Genomic DNA, 23,843 nt, shown 5'->3' on the forward strand with positions numbered 1-23,843 from the left:
TCACCTGAGGGCAAATTCTAGGTTTTTAGCCGACCGTCAGAATTTCAGTTGCCTTGCACCTCCACTAAGGCTTAATTGCATTTTAATGTTGCTAGGGGTGATACGGTCGCCCCTCTTGGGAGAAAGTATGGAAAAAATACAATGGTGCTTTGTAGAAATATATGCCGGCAACCTTACTAGTGCGTATGGCAACCGTGCTTGCTCTTCCAGTTTCAAAGAAGAAAGGAATCTGTAAATAGACAAAATATTGGGTTAGACCAACGAGGGGAAAACGCTTCTAGCTCAGGCTAGCTGGCACTGACGTTACCCATCTTGGTAAACTTTCTTGTCAGGTAGTCTCACGATTTTCTTGTTTTTGACCTTCAAGAGCACGTTAATGCCAAATTCACTTAAAACTCTAACGGTGGCCTCAATGGCCCCAAAAAGTTATCAAAGCAACAGCTGGTGTGTTGGGTATGTTTTTTAAAATATTTTGCAGGAGAGGAAATGGCCAGTACTGCAAGTTCGGTGAATATAGCCCCTGGCAGAAACTTCAACAGTTTTACTGACTGTTCAAAGCCAACTTGCATTTTGCCATCTCCTTATCCGTCTATTGTAAATTGATACTTGTATAGCGCACGTATCACCCCCGAAGGGGTCTCAAGGTGCTGTATTCCGCTGTGGAGCCCTTCCTGGTCTTTCCCTGTGAGGTGTCCACTCCTGGGTACCCCCAAGGTGGAGGCCAGGCATCCTTAGCGCTGTGGGGGCCGTTGTGGAGATTAAGCAAGCTATTGCCCAGAGTTGCAGAGTGGGACTCCATGGTTGGAATAGGCACCGAGGCGAGAATTATCAGGTCCGTGGAATTTTTTGAGCCCAAGACCCGCCGAGGCGGGGAATTGAACCCTGGTCCCGGGCTAGACCTCTGCATCAGGGTCTGCCTCTCTAACCATTGAGCCACACTTCTCCACTCTCGTCTATTCCACTCTCACTCGAAGCCTCTTTTATTTCTCAGTTCTGGTTCTTGAGATGCTACTAGGGTTCTGGGTGTCCTATACTTTCTACAATGGCTATGGATAACCTTGGATGAGTGGGTTATATTCTGCCATTCTTGAGTTGAGAGCTGACCGTTTACTCTCTCCCCTCCACCCCAAATATCTTGATTGCAAACATTTTGTCCTAGACGTAATTGCTTCCTCGATTTTTGAGTGGTATGGGATACTATTCTAGGTGCCTTCGGGTGCCTTAGATAGGGACACGTCCGAGGCAGAGTCTGCACCTTCTTTTCCGGCCAATTTCTTGGAAATGGGAAGGCTCTGGATGGGTGAGCTTCAGCTCATCCTTTCAGGTGCTCATTTTTATTCAAGTTTTGTTGGATCTGCAGAGCACCTACTTCCACAATTCTCTCTACGCAATCCAGCTTACACAGGAAGAACCGTGAAAGTAGAACTTTAGAAAGTAAATAAACAGTCCGCACATGGTTGTGCTGTGCAAATAAAGAGCAAAGTTTATTTTGCTCTAGGCTCAAGCGTAAACACGCAGCGACCAACTGCCAAGTGTTCTGCCTCACTGGGGTTACATTGAGCCTTTTATACAAGGATTTATGCAATACAATATATTGAAATGACTGAATCATCTATTACTGGCACCAATGTTGCACCTGGTTTTCACAGTTTGGGAGCGAGAAGTGAAAACGTACAAAAAATCAGTCAACAAGCCTGTACCAGGAGAGCATATTGCGAAAACAATTCTCTAGGTGAAAATACAGATGGAGTACCAATCGCAACAGGCATTGGCACAGCCAATAGGTCTCGCTTTTGGGACCTTATAAGTGTTTAGCCATGCAGCACAATATCCTTGGTGCAACGTCAACTGATGCATGGCTAAGCACTTAAAAGGTCCCAAAAGCGAGACCTATTGGCTATGCCAATGCTTGTTGTATTTGCCATTAATTTGCTATATTACTTTTATTTTTACATTTCAGGGTTTGATGTCCTTTTTCTTTATGATAGCATTTAAAAAAAGGTTTTGATACATTTTTGTTGCTTTTCTAGTTAATACTTAAAGTCGCTATAAACATTGGACCGGTATTCTCATTCGTTGAATGACCTGTACACTATACACGTGCTCATTCTTTTAGGGTTGCATTACTGCTTAGACCGTGGAACCGGAGGTGAGCAAAGGTTCCCCTCAGTGACACACGCTCACACCTCAGCGACACACGCTCATACCTCAGCCACACGCGCTCACACCTCAGCCACACACGCTCATACCTCAGCGACACACGCTCACACCTCAGCGACACACGCTCACACCTCAGCGACACACGCTCATACCTCAGCGACACACGCTCACACCTCAGCGACACACGCTCATACCTCAGCGACACACGCTCATACCTCAGCGACACACGCTCATACCTCAGCGACACACGCTCCTACCTCAGCGACGCACGCTCCTACCTCAGCGACGCAGGCTCCTACCTCAGCGACACACGCTCATACCTCAGCGACGCACGCTCATACCTCAGCGACGCACGCTCATACCTCAGCGACGCACGCTCATACCTCAGCGACGCACGCTCATACCTCAGCGACACACACTCCTACCTCAGCGACGCACGCTCACACCTCAGCGACACACGCTCACACCTCAGCGACACACGCTCACACCTCAGCGACACACGCTCATACCTCAGCGACACACGCTCACACCTCAGCGACACACGCTCACACCTCAGCGACACACGCTCACACCTCAGCGACACACGCTCATACCTCAGCGACACACGCTCATACCTCAGCGACACACGCTCCTACCTCAGCGACGCACGCTCATACCTCAGCGACGCAGGCTCCTACCTCAGCGACACACGCTCATACCTCAGCGATGCACGCTCATACCTCAGCGATGCACGCTCATACCTCAGCGATGCACGCTCATACCTCAGCGACGCACGCTCATACCTCAGCGACGCACGCTCATACCTCAGCGACACACGCTCCTACCTCAGCGACACACGCTGATACCTCAGCGACGCACGCTCATACCTCAGCGACGCACGCTCATACCTCAGCGACGCACGCTCATACCTCAGCGACACACATTCATACCTCAGCGACACACGCTCATACCTCAGTGGCCAACAGACCACGGTATCTCAGATCTTCTCACATAGTTCTTTTATCTGAGACAATTGGTCTTGGGGAAACAAACGTATCGGCTTCAGAGACCTCTAGGGTGAGCTTGCTTTAGTGACCGTTGGGTCCAAGTGTTCAACGCTTGATTTGGAGACCTCTAGGGTGCTCAAGGTAGGGTTTCCTTTAGAGACGGTTGGAGACACAGGTAGAGTGCTTGCATCGGAGACCGCCAGGGTACGTATGGAAGGGGCTTGCTTTAGTGCCCGTTGGGTACAAGCGTAAAGCGCTTGCTTCGGAGACCTCTAGGGTGCACAAGGAAGGGGCTATCTTGAGAGGCTTCTAAGACACATTGGTGAGGCCCTCCATTCAGTGACCCTCAGATACTGCCGTGAGTTGCTTGCCTCTTATATGTGTATGTAAATCGATTGCTTCTTAGACCTCTAGGGTGCACAAGGAAGGGTTTCCTTTAGAGTCGGTTGGATACACAGCTAGAGTGCTTGCATCAGAGACCTCTAGGGTACGTACGGAAGGGGCTTGCTTTAGAGACAGTGGGTACAAGCGTTCAACGCTTGCTTCTCAGACCTCTAGGATGCAGAAGGAAGGAACTTCCATTAGAGACGGTTGGGTACACGGGCAAAGTGCTATTTTGGGACACTTCTTGGGTGCACAAGGAAGGATCTTGCTTTAGAGGCCGTTGGGTCCAAGCGTAAAGCGCTTGCTTCTGAGAGCTCGAGAGTGCACAAGGAAGGGGCTTGCTTGAGAGGATTGTAAGACCCACAGGTGAGGCACTCAGTTCAGTGACCCTCAGATACTCCTGTGAGTTGCATGCCTCTTAGATATGCATCTAAAGCCCTTGTGGGGTTCTTGCTTCTAAGACGTCAAGGATGCATTTTAGGGTGTTGACTTCAGAGGCCTCAGGACTTACAGGTAAGGCGCTCACTGCAGAACTCTTCCTTTGATGGCTGGTGGGACGAGGACGGGCTCTCTAATGCTCTTTCTGTCAGACTTTCACCCGGGCCTGAGGAGCCATAAGTGTCATTCAGCACCTGCTCTGCCGGCATCTGAGCTCAACTGTTCACCTTTCTTTTTGTGTGTGTCTTTTTCTATCTCAGGCACTCAGAAGTGGTCCACGCCGAAGGTGACGGGCACCATTCCTGGAGCAAGAGATGGGCACTCGGCCTGCGTTCTGGGGAAGAACATGTACATCTTCGGAGGTTATGAACAGCTGGTAGGTGTCTGTGGGAGCAGGAACTTAGGATGTGAGGAGTTGTTACATCGAGTAGCCCGTCTGGAGTCTGACCTGCACCCTCCCTAAGTTTCACCTGGCAGAAGTTTTAGAAATATCTGAAGGGAGCCAATGGTATCTCGTGCTAATGGCCATTTCCAGCTGTTTCCAGATTGTGTGCACCCCTAGAAAGAGGCTGCTGTGAAGAACAGATTGTGGAGCAGTGATGTCTGAGCACGGACACAGTCAGTGGGTGTATGGTCTGCCTTTAAGTCCAGAGGGACACTTCAGTAGAGCTGATGTCTAGTTTACTGGTTACTAAACTCCCAATAGTGAGAATGGAAACCATGCAGTGCTTCAAAGCCAGACAAAGCTAGAAGCATTACACTCTCTGGATTCTGCTGCAAAGAACTGAAAAAGCTATTTACAATGTTTAACAATAAACACTTGGAAATAAATGTTAGGTTTCTGTATTGAAAGCTGGAATATTGATTTAGTAATTTAGGAAATGTTGGACCGGTTTGATTTCAAAAGGAAAAAATAAAAATAAAAGAAACACCAGTTAAAGACAGTGGTTCTTTTGCTCCTTTAATGGGCGAAGTCCACACTCCTCCATCCGGGGATCACTGTTATTCATAAACAGAAGATCTGGAGGATGTGCCAGACGTTATTAGAGGAGCTTTCTCTGCCTGAAGCCTGTGGGTAGAGTTGGGGTTCACCTCAGCACCCAACAAACCCCGACCGCACAGCCACCCAGTGTCCAGGGCACAAGCGTCCAGTGGCATGACCGCTCTTTAGGCAGGGCTAGAGTACCAGAGCCTTGCCGTCACCATGTCTTGCAGATAAATGTTCCCGGACGTCAGATTCTTGTAGGCGCTAGACTAGGTTTCATCCAGGATTGGAGGGAAATTTACCCTGACAATTGTTTGCTCCACTTCCTAAAGCGCCGATACTGCATAGAGCTTGAACACGCACCACTGAACCAAAGGGCTCGAAAATAAGAAGCACTTCTATTACAGAAGAAGATAAAAGACCTCCTGCCAAAAGGAACGATGGAGGAAATACCAAGACCATGATCACAGCCAGGGAGTGAACTCTGTAGACTTCCTGATCCCAATACTGGGCTAGATATTGAGGCTTTGAGGTGCCTTGGCTAAGGATGTCAATACGTGCTCCCTCGAGCACTTGAAGGCAGTCCTGGTCTTTTTGCTCTACGCTCCCCAGTAACTTGAAGTCAAGTCCAACCATAAGAAAGCGAACCAGGACCCAAGCCCATCCGCCACCTCTGGCTTCAAACAGAAGGCGCAAGGGTGTCTTGTCCGTCGCACCCCTTCAGAGTCTCTGGCCACGAAGCCATTCCTCAGTTGTTCTCGACATTCCCTGAATTTCTAAGGCTTTGTCGATCCCGCAGCCGATCGAGGACTTCAGAGAAGCCATGCTGCAAATTTCTGGTGCTTTCTGTGGTATTCCTTCAGACCCCATGGAATCAGAGGGCCCCCCTGGCTGGGTACTGGCCTTGGGTGCATTCCTGTAGTTGGGATTGCATGAGCCAACTTCAGCCACTTTCAGTGCAAATGCCCGACACCACCTTCATCGCTGAATTGTGTTGTTATTACAATATATAACAAACCTTTCCCACTTTGCTGCATAGCATATTTTTATTTTTTATTTTAGAGGTTTTATAGAGCGCTAGCTGGACCCAGAGGTATCGGAGCGCTTTACAATTGTAACAGAAAGGTGTTTAAATACAGGTACAGTGTGTATAAGCACAGAAAGTTGATTCATAAATAAGCAGTCCACATAGGATAAAGGTTAAACTAGATGAAAAAGTTAAAAAAAACAATTGCTAAACACAATGAGATACACAATATAGAGGTCGCAGTTTGGTGGGAAGGTTCAATATAGTATACCTAGGGGCAGGAAGGACAAAGACGTGAAAGAAAACTGAAGGTCATAAAGTGTAGTAAGAAACGGGAGGTAAAGGAGAGGCAAGGAGGGGAGGGAAGGTGATCAGATTGAAGGGGAAGGGAAGGAGAGGGGGGTCAGGATGGGGGGAAGCTGAGAAGACAAGGCCACTTGCTTCGTTATGGATTGTCATACAATCTGGTGGTGGATTTAGGTATTTTGCTCTATCACTTCAGGAGCCGGATCGCCTGGTTGAGCTCCGTGGGTTTTGCATTTCCGATTTCTCAATGGTTCTGTGTGAGAAGACTGAAAGTGAGGTTCAGTCTTTGATGTGGTACCACTGATAGTTCTAGTAGTGGGGTGACGAGCCCACATGGGAGACACTAGAATCAGCGTGAGTGATGTCTGCCTGAGTTTCCAGCCAGAAATGGAAGGAGAGGGAGAGACAGAAAAGCATAAGCAAATATTACTGACCAGTTGATCCATAGAGCATTGCCTTTGGATAGATGGTGTGGGAATCTGGAGGCGAATTTGGGGCTTTTTTGAAACCTTAACATGCTTCTCACACCTTTTGAACCTTTACACAATTGTGCATTAGTTCCTTTCATGGAAGGTTGCCTTCCTAATTGCTATCACTTCATTAAGACGTGTTGGTGAGCTACAGGCACTAACCTTAGAAGAACCCGTCTTTCAGCTTCACAAAGATGGAGTGGCTCTTCGTACAAACCCAAAATTCCTTCTAAAGGTTATTTCTTCTTTACATATCAACCAATCAGTTGAGTTACCCGTGTTCTTCCTTCAACCTGATTCGGTAGCAGAAAGAACTCTACATACACTGGTGTCAAAAGAGCATTATTGTATTCTATCGAGAGGACAAAAGATTTCTGCAAAACAACATTTTGTTGAATTTTTGCCACCTCATAAAGGAAATCCTATCTCTATATCTGGTATTTCTAGATGGATTGTTACATGTATTCGAACTTGTTATATTAAAGCTAATAGAGCTTTAACTGTGCCTCCTAGAACACATTCTACACGCAAACTAGGAGCATCTTAGCCTTTTTAGGTAACATTCCCTTAGCTGACATATGTAAGGCAGCTACATGGTCTACACCGCACACACTTACCAAACACTATTGTGTGGATTTGTTAGCCAGACAACAAGCTAATGTAGGACAGGTAGTGCTAAAAACACTTTTTCAGCCGCATAGCTCCAGCTAGCAGTGTACCGGAAACGTTTTCCAAATCCAGTCTACCACCTGGAGAGATTCGCACGAGTTCGAAGACCTGAGCCTTGATAACTTCAACCTCCGGCTGATTGACGATGCAAAGTGTGTCAAGTGCACACCTGACACAGCCCCTCCATTTAAAGAGTACATCACCAGGAAAACCGACCTCGCAATCAAGGAACAAATCATGTGACAAGCATCAGACACCATGGGGCAGCCCTGTTCAAAGAACTCATGGACAGAATGCTGGACAATGCAAACATTCACACCCAGTCACAAAGATCTGGGTTTAATCCATCACCGTTCTTTAGCCCACTCTGCCACCCCAGTTCAGACATGGCGATATGCAAATCAGTCTGACCCTGTGCCTCATGGGAACAAGCCATGCCTTCGCTGAACCGAAAACAAGCTTCCCAGGACCGGTTTCCGGCATTCCAGCCGTGTTCAGCCTGGATAGCTTGACTCCAGTGTTGATGCGAAGCTGTGTACCGGCATTCTGGCACATCGCCTCAACACCCTGATGCCGGGCTTGATCGACCCTGTGGAGGCAGCACCAAGCGCCTGCGTCCCCTCATTGATAAAGTTCAACAATCCTGGGAGAGGCCCTCTTGCTGGCAGTCAACGCAGAGAAGGCGTTTGATAGGGTGCACTGGCCTGATTTGTTTGCGAACCGAAAGCACTTTGTGTTGGGAGACTTGTACTTGAACTGGATTTGAGCACATACAGTGCGCCTAGGGCAACGGTTCAGGTGTACGGGGTAAGCTCAGCGGGGTTGCGAGTGGAACGGGGCACGAGGCAAGGCTGCCCGCTTTCACCGCTCCTATTTGCATTTATATGAAACCCTTTGCTCAGAGGCTACAGGATAACCCCGAGGCAGTTGGCATTAAGTTTGGGGCGGATCAACATCTCATCAGCCTCTATGCTGATGACATTATTTTTCCCATCGCTCAGCCCCTTTCCTCGCTAGCGACGATCATCTCTGAACTTGAAGCTTTTGGGGCAGTGTTCGGCTTCAAGATGAACCTGTCCAAATCGCAAATTCTGAATCTCACCACCCATCGGACACTGAACATGTTCTCCGCACACAGTATGAGTTTCAATGGGTGAAGGCAGCGCTCCCATATTTGGGCATAGTGCTGGACCAGAGCTCCCTAACACTGCCAGGAGTAACTTCTCCAACCTCCGAGCCACGATCCTTAAAGACCTTGATCCGTGGCGGCGGCTGCGTTTACCGTGGCTGGCCAGGATCGCCACAGTAAAACTGAATGTATACTATACGTCTTCCAAGTGTGTCCGCTCTCCGCCCCCACCCGGAGAACTACAGCAGCTCCAGCAGAGCATAGATCACTTCATCTGGGGCGGGACGAAACCTAGACTACAGAAACAACTATTACAACGCACAAAGCTGGAGGGTGGCCGAGCGGTTCCCAATGTCCTGCGGTATTACAAAGCCGCACAACTTAGATTTCTGGTAAAATGGAGCTGTCCCATGACCGAAAAGCACTGGGTCTTTATGGACCAAACAGTTGCGGGCTCACACATTTGGAGGGAGGCCTGGCTTCCGCAAGCTCACAAAGCCTGGGGTCTGTACTCGTCCCCGGTCACGAGCACTGCTCTCAAGGTCTGGGACAAGGTGGTGCGCCCAGCTGGTCTCTCGACATTCCCCTCACCGTTGACCCCACTGTTCGCCAACCCAGAATTCCCACCGGGATCGTCGCCCCAGGTAGCGAAGCGCTGTTTGGCAGGTGGGTGCAAGAGGGTGGGCTGCCTCTTCGACTGCACTGGTATCATTCTCTTCGAGCTCAAATCCCAATACTCCTTGTCGGAAGAAGAAAAGGGCACGCACACTCAACTCACTCACTGGGACTTGGCTCCAATGTACTCCCCAGGCAGGCCCATGACCCCTTTCGAGAAATGTTTGTTTCTAAAATAAGACAAACTCATCTCTGAAAGTTACCGCTTTTTAGTGACAACTCCACAAAAGAAGCCTGGTCAAAGACATAGGGAGGCGGAACTGGGACACGACCTCTCTGATGGGGGGGCATAGTCTACAGGGCTCACCACACCACATTCAACACGGGCCACACTGAAACCGCTCACAAAATGACCTCCTACTGGTATTATACCCCAACACGCATGCAAAAGTGGAATGCACTCTGTGATGGCCAGTGTTGGAGGGAATGTGGAAACCCCGTCCACTAATTCACCTGCTTTGGAACTGCTCCAAGCTCATGAGATTCTGGGAGAAAGTATTAGATGACCCGGACGGCGCCTTCCAGACAGAAATCCCTTGCTTCCCTGCGTACACGCGCTTGGGGCTTCCCAACACTCTCACCTACCCACTTCGGTCCATTAGGGGCCGGCAGATATCTATGGCCCTCAGTGCTGCTCGTAGGATCCTTTTGGCACAATGAGCTCGATTAAAATCCCGGGCCACCGGCAATGGCTTCACCAACTCTGGACAGTATTGGGCCTGGAACGGCTGTCAATGCCGGTTAGCACAGACCCCTCAACCTACGCGAAAATATGGTCCCCTTTCATTACTATCTTGTCTAAGGAATTCAGAGAATTGAACTGCCCGGCATATTTACGTATCCTCAAATTGGTTCCCCCTGTTTTGGGAGTTGTTGGGTCACCGCTGCGTGGCTTACCTGAAGCATTCCAGCTTCCCTAACATATACTAACACCCTGGTGTGCATCTTCGGAAGGAGAGAGGGTGGGGGGTGGGTAAGGGGGGATTTCTTGTTTACTTCTGTTATTTATTTATGTTCATTTGTCTTCATTCCATAGTGCAACGCTATGTATCTACAGCATTCAGCACAGCGAAGGCATGAGAGTTGATGGCCCCCACTGGGTTCATTGAATTTCCCTGACCTCTCCCTCCCCTATGAGTGTCCCTTTACACGGCCGGCCCAATTTGGGTTGTAGGCAACATACTGTGTACTTCCTGTCACCCTGAGGTCTCCTAGTTTACACTCCAGGGACAGTCTCTTACTACGCACTTGATTTCTGTAGCCGGCCCAGTTGGGGTTGTAGGCAAATTGCTGTCTGATCAGAGTACTCTATTTCATATTGTATGTAAGGAGAGCGTTACTGTATTACCCACGGAGAACAAAAGTTGTTGCCTACTTACATACCAACAGCAGCCATCTCAGGATGCATAGTCCAAAGCATCCAGCTGTGCTACGCCACCGCCAACACAGAATTAACGGGACGGCCAACAGCTCACTCCACTAGGAAGATGGGCGCAACCCTGGCATTTATGGCCAATGTGCCCATTGACCCTATATGTGCAGCAGCTACGTGGGCATTGCCTCACACCTTCACCAAACATCACTGTGTGGACACACAAATGAATAAGGAAGCACAAATAGGACAGAAAGTACTTCAACACCTGTTCGAAAGGTCTTCCTCTTACCACAGCCGGCCCAAGATGGGAGAAACCGCTGCGTAATCTGATGCGCAGCATGCGAGTACAGAAAAGGATCCTCGCTGCAAAATGAAATGCTTACTTACCAGTAGGGGTAGTTTTGCAGCTTGAAGAATTTTCTGGATTCGCAGGCGACCCACCCGGCCTCCCCTACAAGGAATACAAACAGGTGGGGAAAGAAGCTACAATATTTATCTCAAATGACCATCTAAAGGTCTACAAACTAAGAACACAAACAGAAAAAAGAATCCGAAGATGGCTACCACGCACAAGAAACTTCAGGGCGCCGTCTGACGTCACACAGGGGACGTACCTGGCACCAAATGGTGGTCGGCGGCGCCCAAAACTAGAAGGAAAAAAAGACGTCTATTCCGGACCCAACCACTAGATGGCGGAATAATGCACAGCATAGTGAATTCAGAAAACTCTTTAAGCAACAAAACTACTACTACTGGTGAGTAACCATTTCGTTACACGGTACCCAGAATTCATAAAACCATGCTATTCTCCCACGTTGCGTCACTATGCCGCCGTTCGCTACAGGATTATAGCACAGGAGACTGGGGATAACCAGAAAAATCACAATGCCAGCGGCTGTTTGTGGCACTTGTGTTTTTCAGGCAATATGTTTGTGCAAAATGTGTCATCGCGTCAAAGCATTAACACGAGGACGCATTTTGTGCTAAAATAAAGATCTAAATAATGGATTTTCACGTAATCGTTACGAAATTTCATGTTATTATGCAGAAGCAAATTACATGAAGTATGCACACTCCTAATATCTTCAAATGTTGCAAGTATGGAGTCCTCAGAGTGTGGCATGTTGAACTGTCTCCATCCTTCACGCGTGTTGTGCCTCCTCTGTAACCTGTCCTTCCTTCTCTCTCACAGGCTGACTGCTTCTCCAACGACATCCATCGAATGGACACGGGCTCCTATACATGGATACTAATCGCTGTTCAGGTATGTCTCTGACACCAGCTCGTGCCCACACAGCAGTCCTTGGCAGCAGGCGCTTGGCTGTGCCCTGAAGGGGGTGTTCATTAAAGGGGAGGGGGTGTGGCTGTGTGGACCTGGGCACGTGCCGGGCTTCTCTTGCCACTTGAACCATAGGACGCAGTCCGCACCATGGATTATTGCGGAGTAACAAATACATACAAATAGCTAAAACGTAACAGGAAAGTGTCTTCACGACTGTACTTTCTTATATGACTCGTCTCAGTAAAAGGCGCCCAGTCACACCCCAGAGCAGAGTCCAGCAGAGCTTCACCCTCACTGGGCACTGCCAGCTCTTTCAGTCTGGCTTTCTGCCTCTCCTGTGTGTATCTGTTCAGACTAGTCAAAGGCTTCCCTTCTGAAGATGCATCTATCAGTGCATTCGCACTTCTGCTCCGTCCTCCCTTCCTCTGAGGCACCAGTGCTTTTAAGATTCCTAATATAAGGAAATAAAAGAATGAAGACGCTTTGCTGTGGCGTTTCGGGCCGCTCTAGGAGGTGTACACAAGCGGAGTCAGTTGTACCGGTGGGACCGAACCCCCCATTTGTCTCCACCTGCAGCGTCTTGGGTAGGTGGGAGCTGGAAGGTAGGCAGAGCTCTCTCTAGGGTCTTTCCACCTGCCTCTTCCCCACAGCTTAGAGAGGGTGGGAGAAGCTGTTGCAGCTATGGAGCATTTCCTGGTCCCCAACGGCCGGCTGCCCCCAGCAGGTCCGGGGTGCGTCCAGGAGGGCTGGATCCTGGCTAGATGTTTAGGATATTCATATAGGATTAATGTAAATGGTGACTCTGAAAGGCATCTGGGTTATCCTTCTACACTGGGCAGCCCTGGCCTAGAGGCCGTTCTTGATTCACCGTGTCTGATCATGAAACGTGCGCTTTGTGTCTGGCTGCACCGCTGAGACCCTTCACTCTGTGCACTTTGGAGACATTACAAGATTGTGAAGGCCCTGTACGTGTAAAGGATACAGTGCGTGTCAGTTAGTGCTCATTGGGAGAAGAACCCACTCTGGGCTCCCGAGCACTTTCAGACAGAGAGCGGATGTTCCAATAATCAGAAGTATGTTCAGTATCTTAGTGACATGTTCATTTATGTTTTGCTTAATTGAACCACAATAAATCCCATTTCTGCCAATATGTTTATCACTTTAAGCACACATGCACCCTCCCCCCTTCCTCCCCGCCTCCTCTCTCTCCCCACTCCTCTCACTCTCTTCCCACTCCTCTCACTCTCTTCCCACTCCTCTCACTCTCTTCCCACTTCCTCTCACTCTCTTCCCACCTCCTCTCTCTCTCTCCCCGCCTCCTCTCACTGTCTTGCCTTATTTAATCCTTAGCCTTGTTTTTTTTCCTTACTTTCCCTCCATCTCGTAACTCTTTACCATATGTAACCTGCATCATTTTTACCCTCCGCCCTGGCTGACAGTCGGCCTCTACCTTTCGAGTACCTTTACTCTTCTCTTCTGTACTCACTTCATACCTGCGCCCATCACCTGGCCAGCCAATCTCCAGGCGTCTCACATTCTCCCCAGTGTCCTTTGCTTTCTAGGGTCAGCCGGCGTGCTGGCGAGACTTCCACTCTGCCACCATCATTGGCCGGAAGATGTTCGTCTTTGGGGGTCGAGCGGATCGCTTTGGGCCTTTCCACTCAAACAACGAGATCTACTGCAATCGCATCCGGGTCTTTGACACCGACAGCAATTCCTGGCAAGAGAGCCCCCCCACGCCTCAGCCCCCCGAGGGCCGACGGAGTCACTCCGCGTGTGAGTTCTTGGTTCTGCGCCTTCATTGTAGTATCTGGTCAGTCGGTCTGGTTCTGGGTAGTCTTGTTCTAGTTCTCCAGGTTGCCCTCTCCTCTACTACACAAGGTCACATGAGCTGTTTGAGGCTCAACTCCATTCTGCAATCTGCCTTCACCGCCTTCTCGTGCTGCTAGTGCCCTCCATGGGTGGAAGACAGGCGGTGGGAGTAGAAGGAGCCAGTCTTCTACCTGTTTGAGGGTGAGGGAGTGTTTCTCCATGTGAGTCCTTCCTCCAGTCTGCTTTGTCTGTCATCTCTGGCTGGTGGTCCTGTTTCTTGGGTTGGGTAGTAAAAAGGTGGTCTGTGCGAGTGCGTGCAAGTGTGTGCGTACGTGTGTGTTTGTATGCGCGTGTGTGTGTTTGTGCATGTGTGTGTAGGAATTTTTTATTTTTTTTGATTGTGTGGAAACCACCACAATCTTGATGAAGGTGAACCACAAAAGTTAATAAATGATCCTGTGCCCAACATTTTGGTAGTTTGGTACAAAAGCAGTCCGACTCAACTTAGTCACCATGTTAAGTATTTATACAGTAATAAAGTGAAAACACAACACGAGATATTCCACATCAATTTAGAAAAAGAAAGTCAAATTTGAGAGATAAAATACAAATCCATTCAAGAGAACGGAAGATATGCGATTTTAAACGGTTAAGTAAAAATAGCACCAAGAAGCAGAACGCGCCAACTGTGTGTTTCTGGTCACGCTAGACTGGGACATAGTCACAATTTCAGGCCACTGCTCTGTGGGCCGGATACAGGGCCCGGGTTAATCCTGCTTAAAAAGTTACCGCCTCAAAGTCCAGCTCACAGAGTTCAAAACTTCAACATTTCACAGGAGGAGCTCACCTAAAGCCAGCCGAGGGTCCGAGACCTGAGAGGCACCTCTTGGGGATCAGGGACTCACTCCCGCAGAGGCCAGCAGGGCTCAGGCAGGTCCAGCTGCAGGGAGACCACTGGAGCTGCTTGTGCCCTGTAGCTCAGAACAGGAGGTCAGCCAATTGACCCTTGGAGTCACTCGGGTTAACCTGGGATGAAGGGACTAGGTCCAGTCTTCCTTCACATAGAGCGGCGCAGGGCAGTCCTCCGGGGAACTAGGCAGCCTCAAGCAGTAGGGATGTCATCCGGAGAACAAGATAGACCTCTGGCAGCATGGCAGTCCTCTGGGAGAACAAGACAGACCACCAGCAGTAGTGCAGGCATCTGGGGAACAAGGCAATATTAATAATAGTAAAGAAGCTTATAAAGCACATAGCTACTCCAATAGGAGTGTCCCAATGCTAGAGGATCTCCTAACAAAAACACAAAGGATCAGGTGAACATAAGGTGAACAATTTAAAATTTTTCCAAAACAGAGGTTCAGTTTTAGATTGCCTTAGCTGCAAAGAGAGAGAGTTACACTGCTTGGATCCACAGAGAACAGAAGAACTCCCACCCACATCAACTTTCTACACCCGATGGACCTCAGCTAACAGGGCCTCAGGAGACCCAAGATGTCTTGAAGGAGAGTAGGGTGAGATGAGAGGATGCAGATACGCTGCAACATTTTTCCTGATAATTCTGTAATGTAACAAAGAGTTTTAAAAGCAACAAGCTTCCTTACTGGAAGCCGTTGGAGTTTCAGACGACCTGAGCCCAAAAAGGACCCTTTTGTAATACTTAACAGCCGAGCCGCTGAGTTCTGAACCTGTTGGAGCCTCATCAGTCGCGACTGAGAGACGCCCAGGTATCAAATGTTGCAGTAATCCAGCCGCGAGATGGCTAGGATCACTCTCTCTCGAACTGAAACTGGCAGGAGGATTTGAAGATCGCAAAGCACGTACCCGCCAGGGCAGATGTGATCATCAAATGTAAGACCGTGGTCAAATCTAACGCCCAAGTGTTTGACCGTAGGCTTGGGAGATGGAAAGGAGCCTAGTGATGCTGGCCACCCGTCAGGGGACCAGATCGAAGGCTGCTTGCCCAAAGTGAGGACCTCAGTCTTGCCTGCATTTAACTTCAGGCCGTTGAGGTCCATCCATTGGGCCGCTTCTGAGTGGCAGGCCCTCCAGGAAGCAGCCCCACTGACAACATTCTGAGATCAGGTGACTTATCAATTGAGTGCCATCGGCATATGAAATATTATCAAGTCTGTGACGTTCAATAATATCAGCCAGGGGGCGCATGTAAAGATTAAACAAAATGGATCTCAGAGAAGGGCCCTGAGGCACCCCTGAGCCAGAGGGACCACCTGAGAGCGAAAGTGCAGCCCTGCAAAAAGGACGCTAACCACTTAAGGGCCAAGTGGCCGACCCGTGGCTCCACAGCCTCTCCAATACCCGGCTGTGAGACACGTGTCGAAGGCCGCACTCCGGTCCAGCAACAGCAAGGCTGCCGTGACTCCTCTGTCCGCAGTCTGGCCCTTAGATTCTGATGCACGAAGGAGGGCAGACTCCGTACTATACTGTGGCTGAAAGCCCGACTGAGTCTGATGCGAAAGGTTCCTTCACTCAACAAACCCTCAACGCTGCTGATTAACATACTATTCTGCCACTTTAGATAGAAAAGGAAGCAGGGAGAGTGGCCTGTAGTGGAAGCAGGGAGAGTGGCCTGTAGTGGAAGCAGGGAGAGTGGCCTGTAGTGGAAGCAGGGAGAGTGGCCTGTAGTGGAAGCAGGGAGAGTGGCCTGTAGTGGAAGCAGGGAGATTGGCCTGTAGTGGAAGCAGGGAGAGTGGCCTGTAGTGGAAGCAGGGAGAGTGGCCTGTAGTGGAAGCAGGGAGAGTGGCCTGTAGTGGAAGCAGGGAGAGTGGCCTGTAGTGGAAGCAGGGAGAGTGGCCTGTAGTGGAAGCAGGGAGAGTGGCCTGTAGTGGAAGCAGGGAGATTGGCCTGTAGTGAAAGCAGGGAGATTGGCCTGTAGTGGAAGCAGGGAGATTGGCCTGCAGTGGAAGCAGGGAGATTGGCCTGCAGTGGAAGCAGGGAGATTGGCCTGTAGTGGAAGCAGGGAGACTGGCCTGTACCTCTCGGATCTAGAAGGATCCAGTGAGTACCTAAGTACGGTGACCACTGAAGCTTCCCTCCAACACTGATTCACCTGGGCCAACAAAAAGGATTTTTTTTTAAGATCTCTGCAAACCGGGAGAAGCTCATCCATACCAAGATACCGGTAGAGCCCGGATCAACGGGAGAACTGGACTGAACAGAGGATATACAGGACTGTGGTTCCGAGTGCTCGATAGGTTTAAACTGGAGTAACCTATACAGGTCAGAAGAAGGTTCAAACCAGAGGTCGAGACCAGGAAAGTTTTTAGCCGCCTCCGGAAAGGAAGAACAAATAGCAGCTACTTTGTTCTTCCTCTGTGACGTCTGCAGGTCCAGGGGTGCACTGGCGAGTGGGTCCGGAGGTGCAGTATTTAAAACTTGTTGCTACCCTTTGGAGAGGGATAAACTTCTAGTCCGCCCCGCATCTGGTTCTGGAAAGTTCCTTCTTCCCCTTTTTCCCCTGTCAGGTTCCAAAAGGTCTACGGAGACAAAAGGTCCTTTGGAAGTGCTCTGGAGGCGGTCCTGAAAATGAAATGAAAAATTGCACTTGTATAGCGCGTAACTACCCGGAGGCCTCGCAGCGCTTGTAGTTGAATGCTTAACGCGGGCTCAGGGCAGTTCAGTAGGCTTTAGCAAACAGGTGCGTTTTCAGAGCTTTCCTAAAGGACATGTAGTTGCTGTTTACTCGGATGGGGAAAGGAAGGGAGTTCCAGAGTCCGGCCGCAGAATGGGAAAAAGAGCGGCCGCCCCAACGGGCTCTGTTGACTTTAAAAGAGGTTGCCAACTGGAGAGTACCAGAGCGAAGGGGGCGAGATGGAACATAGGGCGTGACTATGGAATGTAGGATTGCTGGGCCTACTCGGTGAAAAGATTTGTGCAGAACGCACATAGCTTTGAATTGCACTCTCGCGGCCATTGGGAGCCAGTGGAGGTCCCTTAGGGCCTTCTTTGCTGATTGCCAACGAGGCAAGTTGTAGAGTAGGCGGGCCGCACTATTTTGGGTGATCTGAAGCCTCTGTATAACAGAGGCCGGGGCTCCCATATAGAGAGCATTCCCATAATCCAGGCGGGAGAGTATCAGGGCCTGGACCATGACCCTCCTCGCCTGGAATGGGAGCAGGGGGAGCACCTTGCGGAGCATCCTCATTAGCCCAAAGCAGGTGGCAGCAGTCTTGGTGGCTTGAACCGAGAAGTCGAGTGATTTGTCGAGCCACATCCCAAGGCTCTTTATCTGGGGTTTAGGGACAGGGGGCAGGCCCAGACATGGTGGCCAGATGGATGCAAGAGTAGACGGAGGGGGGTTACCCAGTAAGATGATGTCTGTCTTCTCCCCGTTGAGTTTCAAACCGGAAGATTGCATCCAACTGGCGACAGCCTCTAGACAGGGCCCTAGGGTGTTGGACGATCCCTCCGAGTGGTCTAAAGAGACCACCAGTTGGGTATCGTCCGCGTAGGTGACAATACGCACACCAAAGGGATGGACTATCCTGTCTAGGGGTTCCATGTAGGCGTTAAAAAGGGTGGGACTTAGGGAGGAGCCCTGAGGGACCCCACACCTAAGTGGGTGTTTGGGAGAAGCCACCTCGCCCTCGAAGACCTGAAAGAATCGTTCGGTCAGGAAGGACGTCAGCCATTCCAGGGCCGCGCCCGACACGCCCATGCCTGCCAGTCGTTGTAATAGCGTGGCATGGTTCACCGTGTCGAACGCGGCGCTGAGGTCTAATAAGATAATGGCGACCTTTCCTCCCTGTGAAATGTAAAAGGGACAGGGACCAGCTCCGCCCCTCCCACTCTGGCAGGATGGCCCTGTGAAATGTTTGTTGGGCGGGGAATAGCTCTGCCCTCCCATCCTAACAGGATAGTCCTGTGAAATGTATGTGGGGCGGAGAACAGCTCCGCCCTCCCACCCTGGAAGGATGTCCCTGTGAAATGTAAGTGGGGTGGGGAACAGCCCCGCCCCCCCGGCAGAAAGGCCCATTGAAATGCAAGTGGGGCAGGGAATAGCTCCTCCCCCCCCACCCTGGCAGCATGGCCCTGTGAAATGTAAGTGGGGCAGGGAAAAGCTCCGCCCTCCCATCCTGGCTGGATGGCCCTTTCCCAACTACTCCCAGATCCTGTTGTTTACTGGGACCAATACACATTCACGATGGTGAAGACGTTAACAGGCCCAGATAGCTGTAAAGTCCTACAAGGCCCCGGAAAGCTAAGGGCAAAAAATACCAACTTTCTTCAAGTTGCATTTCCAAAATTGTAATCTGAAATTCAACTTTGCCAATAAATAGCATTTTAAAATCCAATTCTTTTGATTCCAGACATGCTATTTTTACCTGCTTCCAGTCAAATTTAGCACTATTAAATGTAATAAGGTAAACCAATGTTATCCTATGTGAGAGGCAGGCCTTACAGTAGTGAAAAGCTAAATGTAAGGGTTTTTCACTAGTCCACTGCTGACACCCCAGACTTCTTTGGTGAACCGAACTCTTTGGGTGCAGTGGAAGGTGAGGACGCTGGCTCCTTGTGCATCCCACACAATCAGCCATTGCCCCTCCCAGAGGCAGCCTCTTCAGGCGGCTCCAACCCAGTGGAAAAAGGAGGTTATACTTGCGAGCCAAGCTGAGGCTGAACTTGCGAGCCAAGCTGAGGCTGAACTTGCGAGCCAAGCTGAGGCTGAACTTGCGAGCCAAGCTGAGGCTGAACTTGCGAGCCAAGCTGAGGCTGAACTTGCGAGCCAAGCTGAGGCTGAACTTGCGAGCCAAGCTGAGGCTGAACTTGCGAGCCAAGCTGAGGCTGAACTTGCGAGCCAAGCTGAGGCTGAACTTGCGAGCCAAGCTGAGGCTGAACTTGCGAGCCAAGCTGAGGCTGAACTTGCGAGCCAAGCTGAGGCTCTACTTGCGAGCCAAGCTGAGGCTCTACTTGCGAGCCAAGCTGAGGCTGTACTTGCGAGCCAAGCTGAGGCTGTACTTGCGAGCCAAGCTGAGGCTAAACTTGCGAGCCAAGCTGAGGCTGAACTTGCGAGCCAAGCTGAGGCTAAACTTGCGAGCCAAGCTGAGGCTGAACTTGCGAGCCAAGCTGAGGCTGAACTTGCGAGCCAAGCTGAGGCTGAACTTGCGAGCCAAGCTGAGGCTGAACTTGCGAGCCAAGCTGAGGCTGAACTTGCGAGCCAAGCTGAGGCTGAACTTGCGAGCCAAGCTGAGGCTCTACTTGCGAGCCAAGCTGAGGCTCTACTTGCGAGCCAAGCTGAGGCTGTACTTGCGAGCCAAGCTGAGGCTGTGCTTGCGAGCCAAGCCGAGGCTGTGCTTGTGAGCCAAGCCGAGGCTGTACTTGCGAGCCAAGCCGAGGCTGTACTTGCGAGCCAAGCCGAGGCTGTACTTGCGAGCCAAGCTGAGGCTGTACTTGCGAGCCAAGAGCCAAGCTGAGGCTGTACTTGCGAACCAAGAGCCAAGCTGAGGCTGTACTTGCGAGCCAAGCTGAGGCTGTACTTGCGAGCCAAGCCTGTACTTGCGAGCCAAGCTGAGGCTGTACTTGCGAGCCAAGCTGAGGCTGTGCTTGCGAGCCAAGCCGAGGCTGTGCTTGCGAGCCAAGCCGAGGCTGTGTTTGCGAGCCAAGCCGAGGCTGTACTTGCGAGCCAAGCCGAGGCTGTACTTGCGAGCCAAGCCGAGGCTGTACTTGCGAGCCAAGCCGAGGCTGTACTTGCGAGCCAAGCCGAGGCTGTACTTGCGAGCCAAGCCGAGGCTGTACTTGCGAGCCAAGCCGAGGCTGTACTTGCGAGCCAAGCCGAGGCTGTACTTGCGAGCCAAGCCGAGGCTGTACTTGCGAGCCAAGCCGAGGCTGTACTTGCGAGCCAAGCCGAGGCTGTACTTGCGAGCCAAGCCGAGGCTGTACTTGCGGGCCAGCCGAGGCTGTACTTGCGAGCCAAGCCGAGGCTGTACTTGCGAGCCAAGCCGAGGCTGTACTTGCGAGCCAAGCCGAAGCTGTACTTGCGAGCCAAGCCGAAGCTGTACTTAGAAGCTAAGCTGAGGCTGTACTTACGAGGGGGTGGTGGGGTATGAGCTCTGCTAGGGGTGGAGAGTGGTATGATCTCTGCGGGGTGGAGAGTGGTATGATCTCTGCTGGGGTGGAGGGGTATGAGCTCTGCTGGGTTGGAGAGGGGTATAATCTGTGTTCTAGGGTGGAGAGGGGTATGATCTCTGCTCGGGTGGAGAGGGGTATGATCTCTGCTTGGTGGAGTGAGGTATAATTTGTGTTCTGGGGGGAGAGAGGTAGGAGCTTTGCTCCGGTGGAGTGAGTTATGATTTCCGCTTGGCTGTCTCTCTGGTTGTTGTACCTCATGCCTCACTCATGACTGACTGTCTCTCGTTACAGTTGCCTACAATGGGGAGCTCTACGTGTTTGGTGGCTACAACGCGCGGCTGAACCGGCACTTCCACGACCTGTGGAAGTTTAGTCCAGGTGAGACGGTGTCCCAGCGCAGCGCTCTTTGTGGCCGTGTCCTCTGCTGCTTATAAAGACGTCAGTACTTGTATCACCGAAAGCACTCTTTCTTATGTTAATAACGTTGGAGAGCTTAGGTGGTGGGGTGTGTGGTGGTTCTGTATGTGTGTCGTTGGGCCAACTGTGTTGCCCTGGTGAAGATTAACAGTGGTGAATATGGGTGCTGTGACCTCTACGCGCTGCTGTGACCCGTGCACCCTGCTGGCTGTGGCATGTGTTCGCTGCAGGCTGTGACCTGTATGTGCTGCTGGCTGTGACCTGTATGCGCTTCTAGCTGTGACTTGTGTGCACTGCTGGCTGTGAACCGTGTGCACTGCTGGCCGCTTATGCACTGCCGGCTGTGACCCGTGTGCGCTGCCGTGAACTCTGTGCCCTGCTGTAGTAGGACAGGCGGATCCTGTGCTGTGCCTGTAGATACAACACCATTGAATAATTGGGCACTTGAGGAGAGACAGATTGATTCCGAAATGTTATGTTCGAGGCATATGAGCTGCAGATCTCACGCTTCGCATTAGATCGCCATCTGGTGTTGGGCTCGGATGCTTGCACTTTGTTGTTGTCTTGGAAGACGTCTTTGTAGTCACGAGATAGGTGACTCCTCCCTTGGACGATAGTGCGCATGGGCATCAACTCGAAATCCTTAATTCAAACTACTTAGACGCAAAAAACTTCCATAAACCCTTCGGTTTGACTTCGAACATCTTCATCTTCGCAACTTTTATCGGCTCGAATCCGGTCGTCGACGCGGACCGTTGGCCGTATCCACGCCGTAAGGCCTACGGCTCATGGAAAGGACGCCATTCAAGAAATGCCCCCAGTGTGGAGCAAAATTCCCGCACAGTGACCATCACAAGGTCTGCAACCTGTGCCTATCACCTGAACACGATGTGTCCAGCCGTCCAGCCTGCGCATCCTTTCGATCGAAGAAGACCATTCGAGATCGAAGAGCTCGACGACACATCATGGTGCAGAGATCAGATCCGGAAGAAGACTCCGAAGATCTCAAAATCGTGTCAGAGGCAGAAGACTCAGACGACCTCATCACTCCTGGTCAAACAGTGAGTACTACTGCCCCTACCCCAACCCCACCAAAACCGAAGACAAAGGTCAAGACTTCGCCTGCTGGCCCCAGTCGTGACTGAAAACACACTTCAGAAGCCCCGCCTCCAGGCCCGGCTCCGGAGAAAAAAGAAACTCCTTCCGGTAGCTCGGGACCGAGCAAACCGCATGTACCAATCTCACCAGCACCTTCGGCACCGAAACCAAAAGAACTCTCTGCTCCGAAATCGGCGCCGAAAACCTGTGGAAAAACCGTCTTCGAACATTTCCAAGCCTAAAGATACCGCTTCGGCTCTGAAAACAAAAGCCTCGGAACCAAAAGCTAAGCCTAAGGACTCTACCACGCCTCCTAAGGCCAAAGACAATAAAAATCAACACCAGCCCCGCTCGGAACCAAGAAAAGACGACACATATTTCCACATTCCCATCCTGCCTGCACCCAGACGTTACTTGCGGTTCACGGTTGGCCTCGAGCACTTTCAGTTAGGCATGCTCCATTTTGGCCGTACCAGTGCCCCTCGTCTGTTCACCAAGATGATGGTGGTGGTCGCAGCTCATCTGCAGAGATCAGGGGTGCCAGTCGTTCCCTATCTTAACTGGCCGTCGAAGGCGAGCTCACCCCATGCAGTCGTTTCTCACCTCCAGACTACGGCAGATATCCTGCACTCGCTTGGGTTCACTATCAACAAACCGAAGTCACACCTGACTCACTCTCATATGCTCCCTTTCATCGGAGCTGTTCAGGGCATGGTTCGGGCATGGTTCGGACCTATCCTTCTGAACGGCGAGTCTAGGATAGTCCGGCTATGATCCCGATGGTTCAGCGTCTATCCTGGATCAGGGTGAGACCGACTGAGGCTGCTGGGCCTCATGGCCTCCTGCACCTTGCTGGTGACGCATGCCCGCTGGCATATGCGAGCTCTGCAGTGGGACCCGAAGTTCTAGTGGGGGCAGCATCCAAGGAATCTCTTCTACATGGTCCAGATCTCAGAGGGAACTACAAAAGAACTGCAGTGGCGGTTAATAAACCGTGATAGGGTCGGTGGCAGGCCACTCTCCCTTCCACAAGTAGATCTGACCGTGTTGACAGATGCGTCACTCCTGGGATGGGGCGGCCATCTGGGATAGGTGGAGATCAGGGGCCTCTAATCTGCACATCAACCCATTGGAGCTCCATGCAATGTGGCTGGCATTAAAAGCCTTTCTACTCTCCATCAAGGGAAGGCTAGTGCAAGTTTTCCAAAACAGTGGTCAGTGCTCTTTGTGGCTCCATGCTTTCGGTGTGGAGAGTTGTGAAAAGAAACTGACATCACCGCACTGTGATGGTGCTTCTATAAGCACTACACACAGCACTTCTGGTGCAGGTATGTTATGTTATGTTAAAATTATTTCAACCGCGCACGGTCACCAATCGGTTTCATGGCGCTCAGGTAACGCCATGTAGAGCCAACGATGCCACCTACCGGTCTCAAAGTTTTTGGCATGAAAATGCCAACTCTCTAAAACATGGTTTTATATCACAATTCGAGTCTAGGCATGATATTTCTACCTGCTCCCAATAAAAAGTTAGCACTTATTTA

At 50.7% G+C, this 23,843-nt stretch overlaps 1 protein-coding gene across 4 annotated transcripts in view; it reads left to right on the plus strand.

Annotated features, from left to right (window-relative positions):
• KLHDC3 (kelch domain containing 3) overlaps positions 1–23,843 on the plus strand; it is a 175,804-nt gene that overhangs the window by 40,881 nt on the left and 111,080 nt on the right. For all 4 annotated transcript variants that reach the window (XR_013596055.1, XM_078647243.1, XM_078647245.1 and 1 more), the window contains exons 4-7: positions 4,229–4,344; positions 11,797–11,868; positions 13,449–13,662; positions 21,076–21,162. Coding sequence is in view for 3 of the 4 variants with exons in the window: in XM_078647243.1 (XP_078503369.1) it covers positions 4,229–4,344; positions 11,797–11,868; positions 13,449–13,662; positions 21,076–21,162 (489 nt within the window). In the remaining variant the exon portion in view is untranslated. The remainder of the gene's footprint in view (positions 1–4,228; positions 4,345–11,796; positions 11,869–13,448; positions 13,663–21,075; positions 21,163–23,843) is intronic.

This window comes from Lissotriton helveticus, chromosome 6 (genome assembly GCF_964261635.1).
Source record: "Lissotriton helveticus chromosome 6, aLisHel1.1, whole genome shotgun sequence".
In the NCBI taxonomy this organism is placed as follows: domain Eukaryota; kingdom Metazoa; phylum Chordata; class Amphibia; order Caudata; family Salamandridae; genus Lissotriton; species Lissotriton helveticus.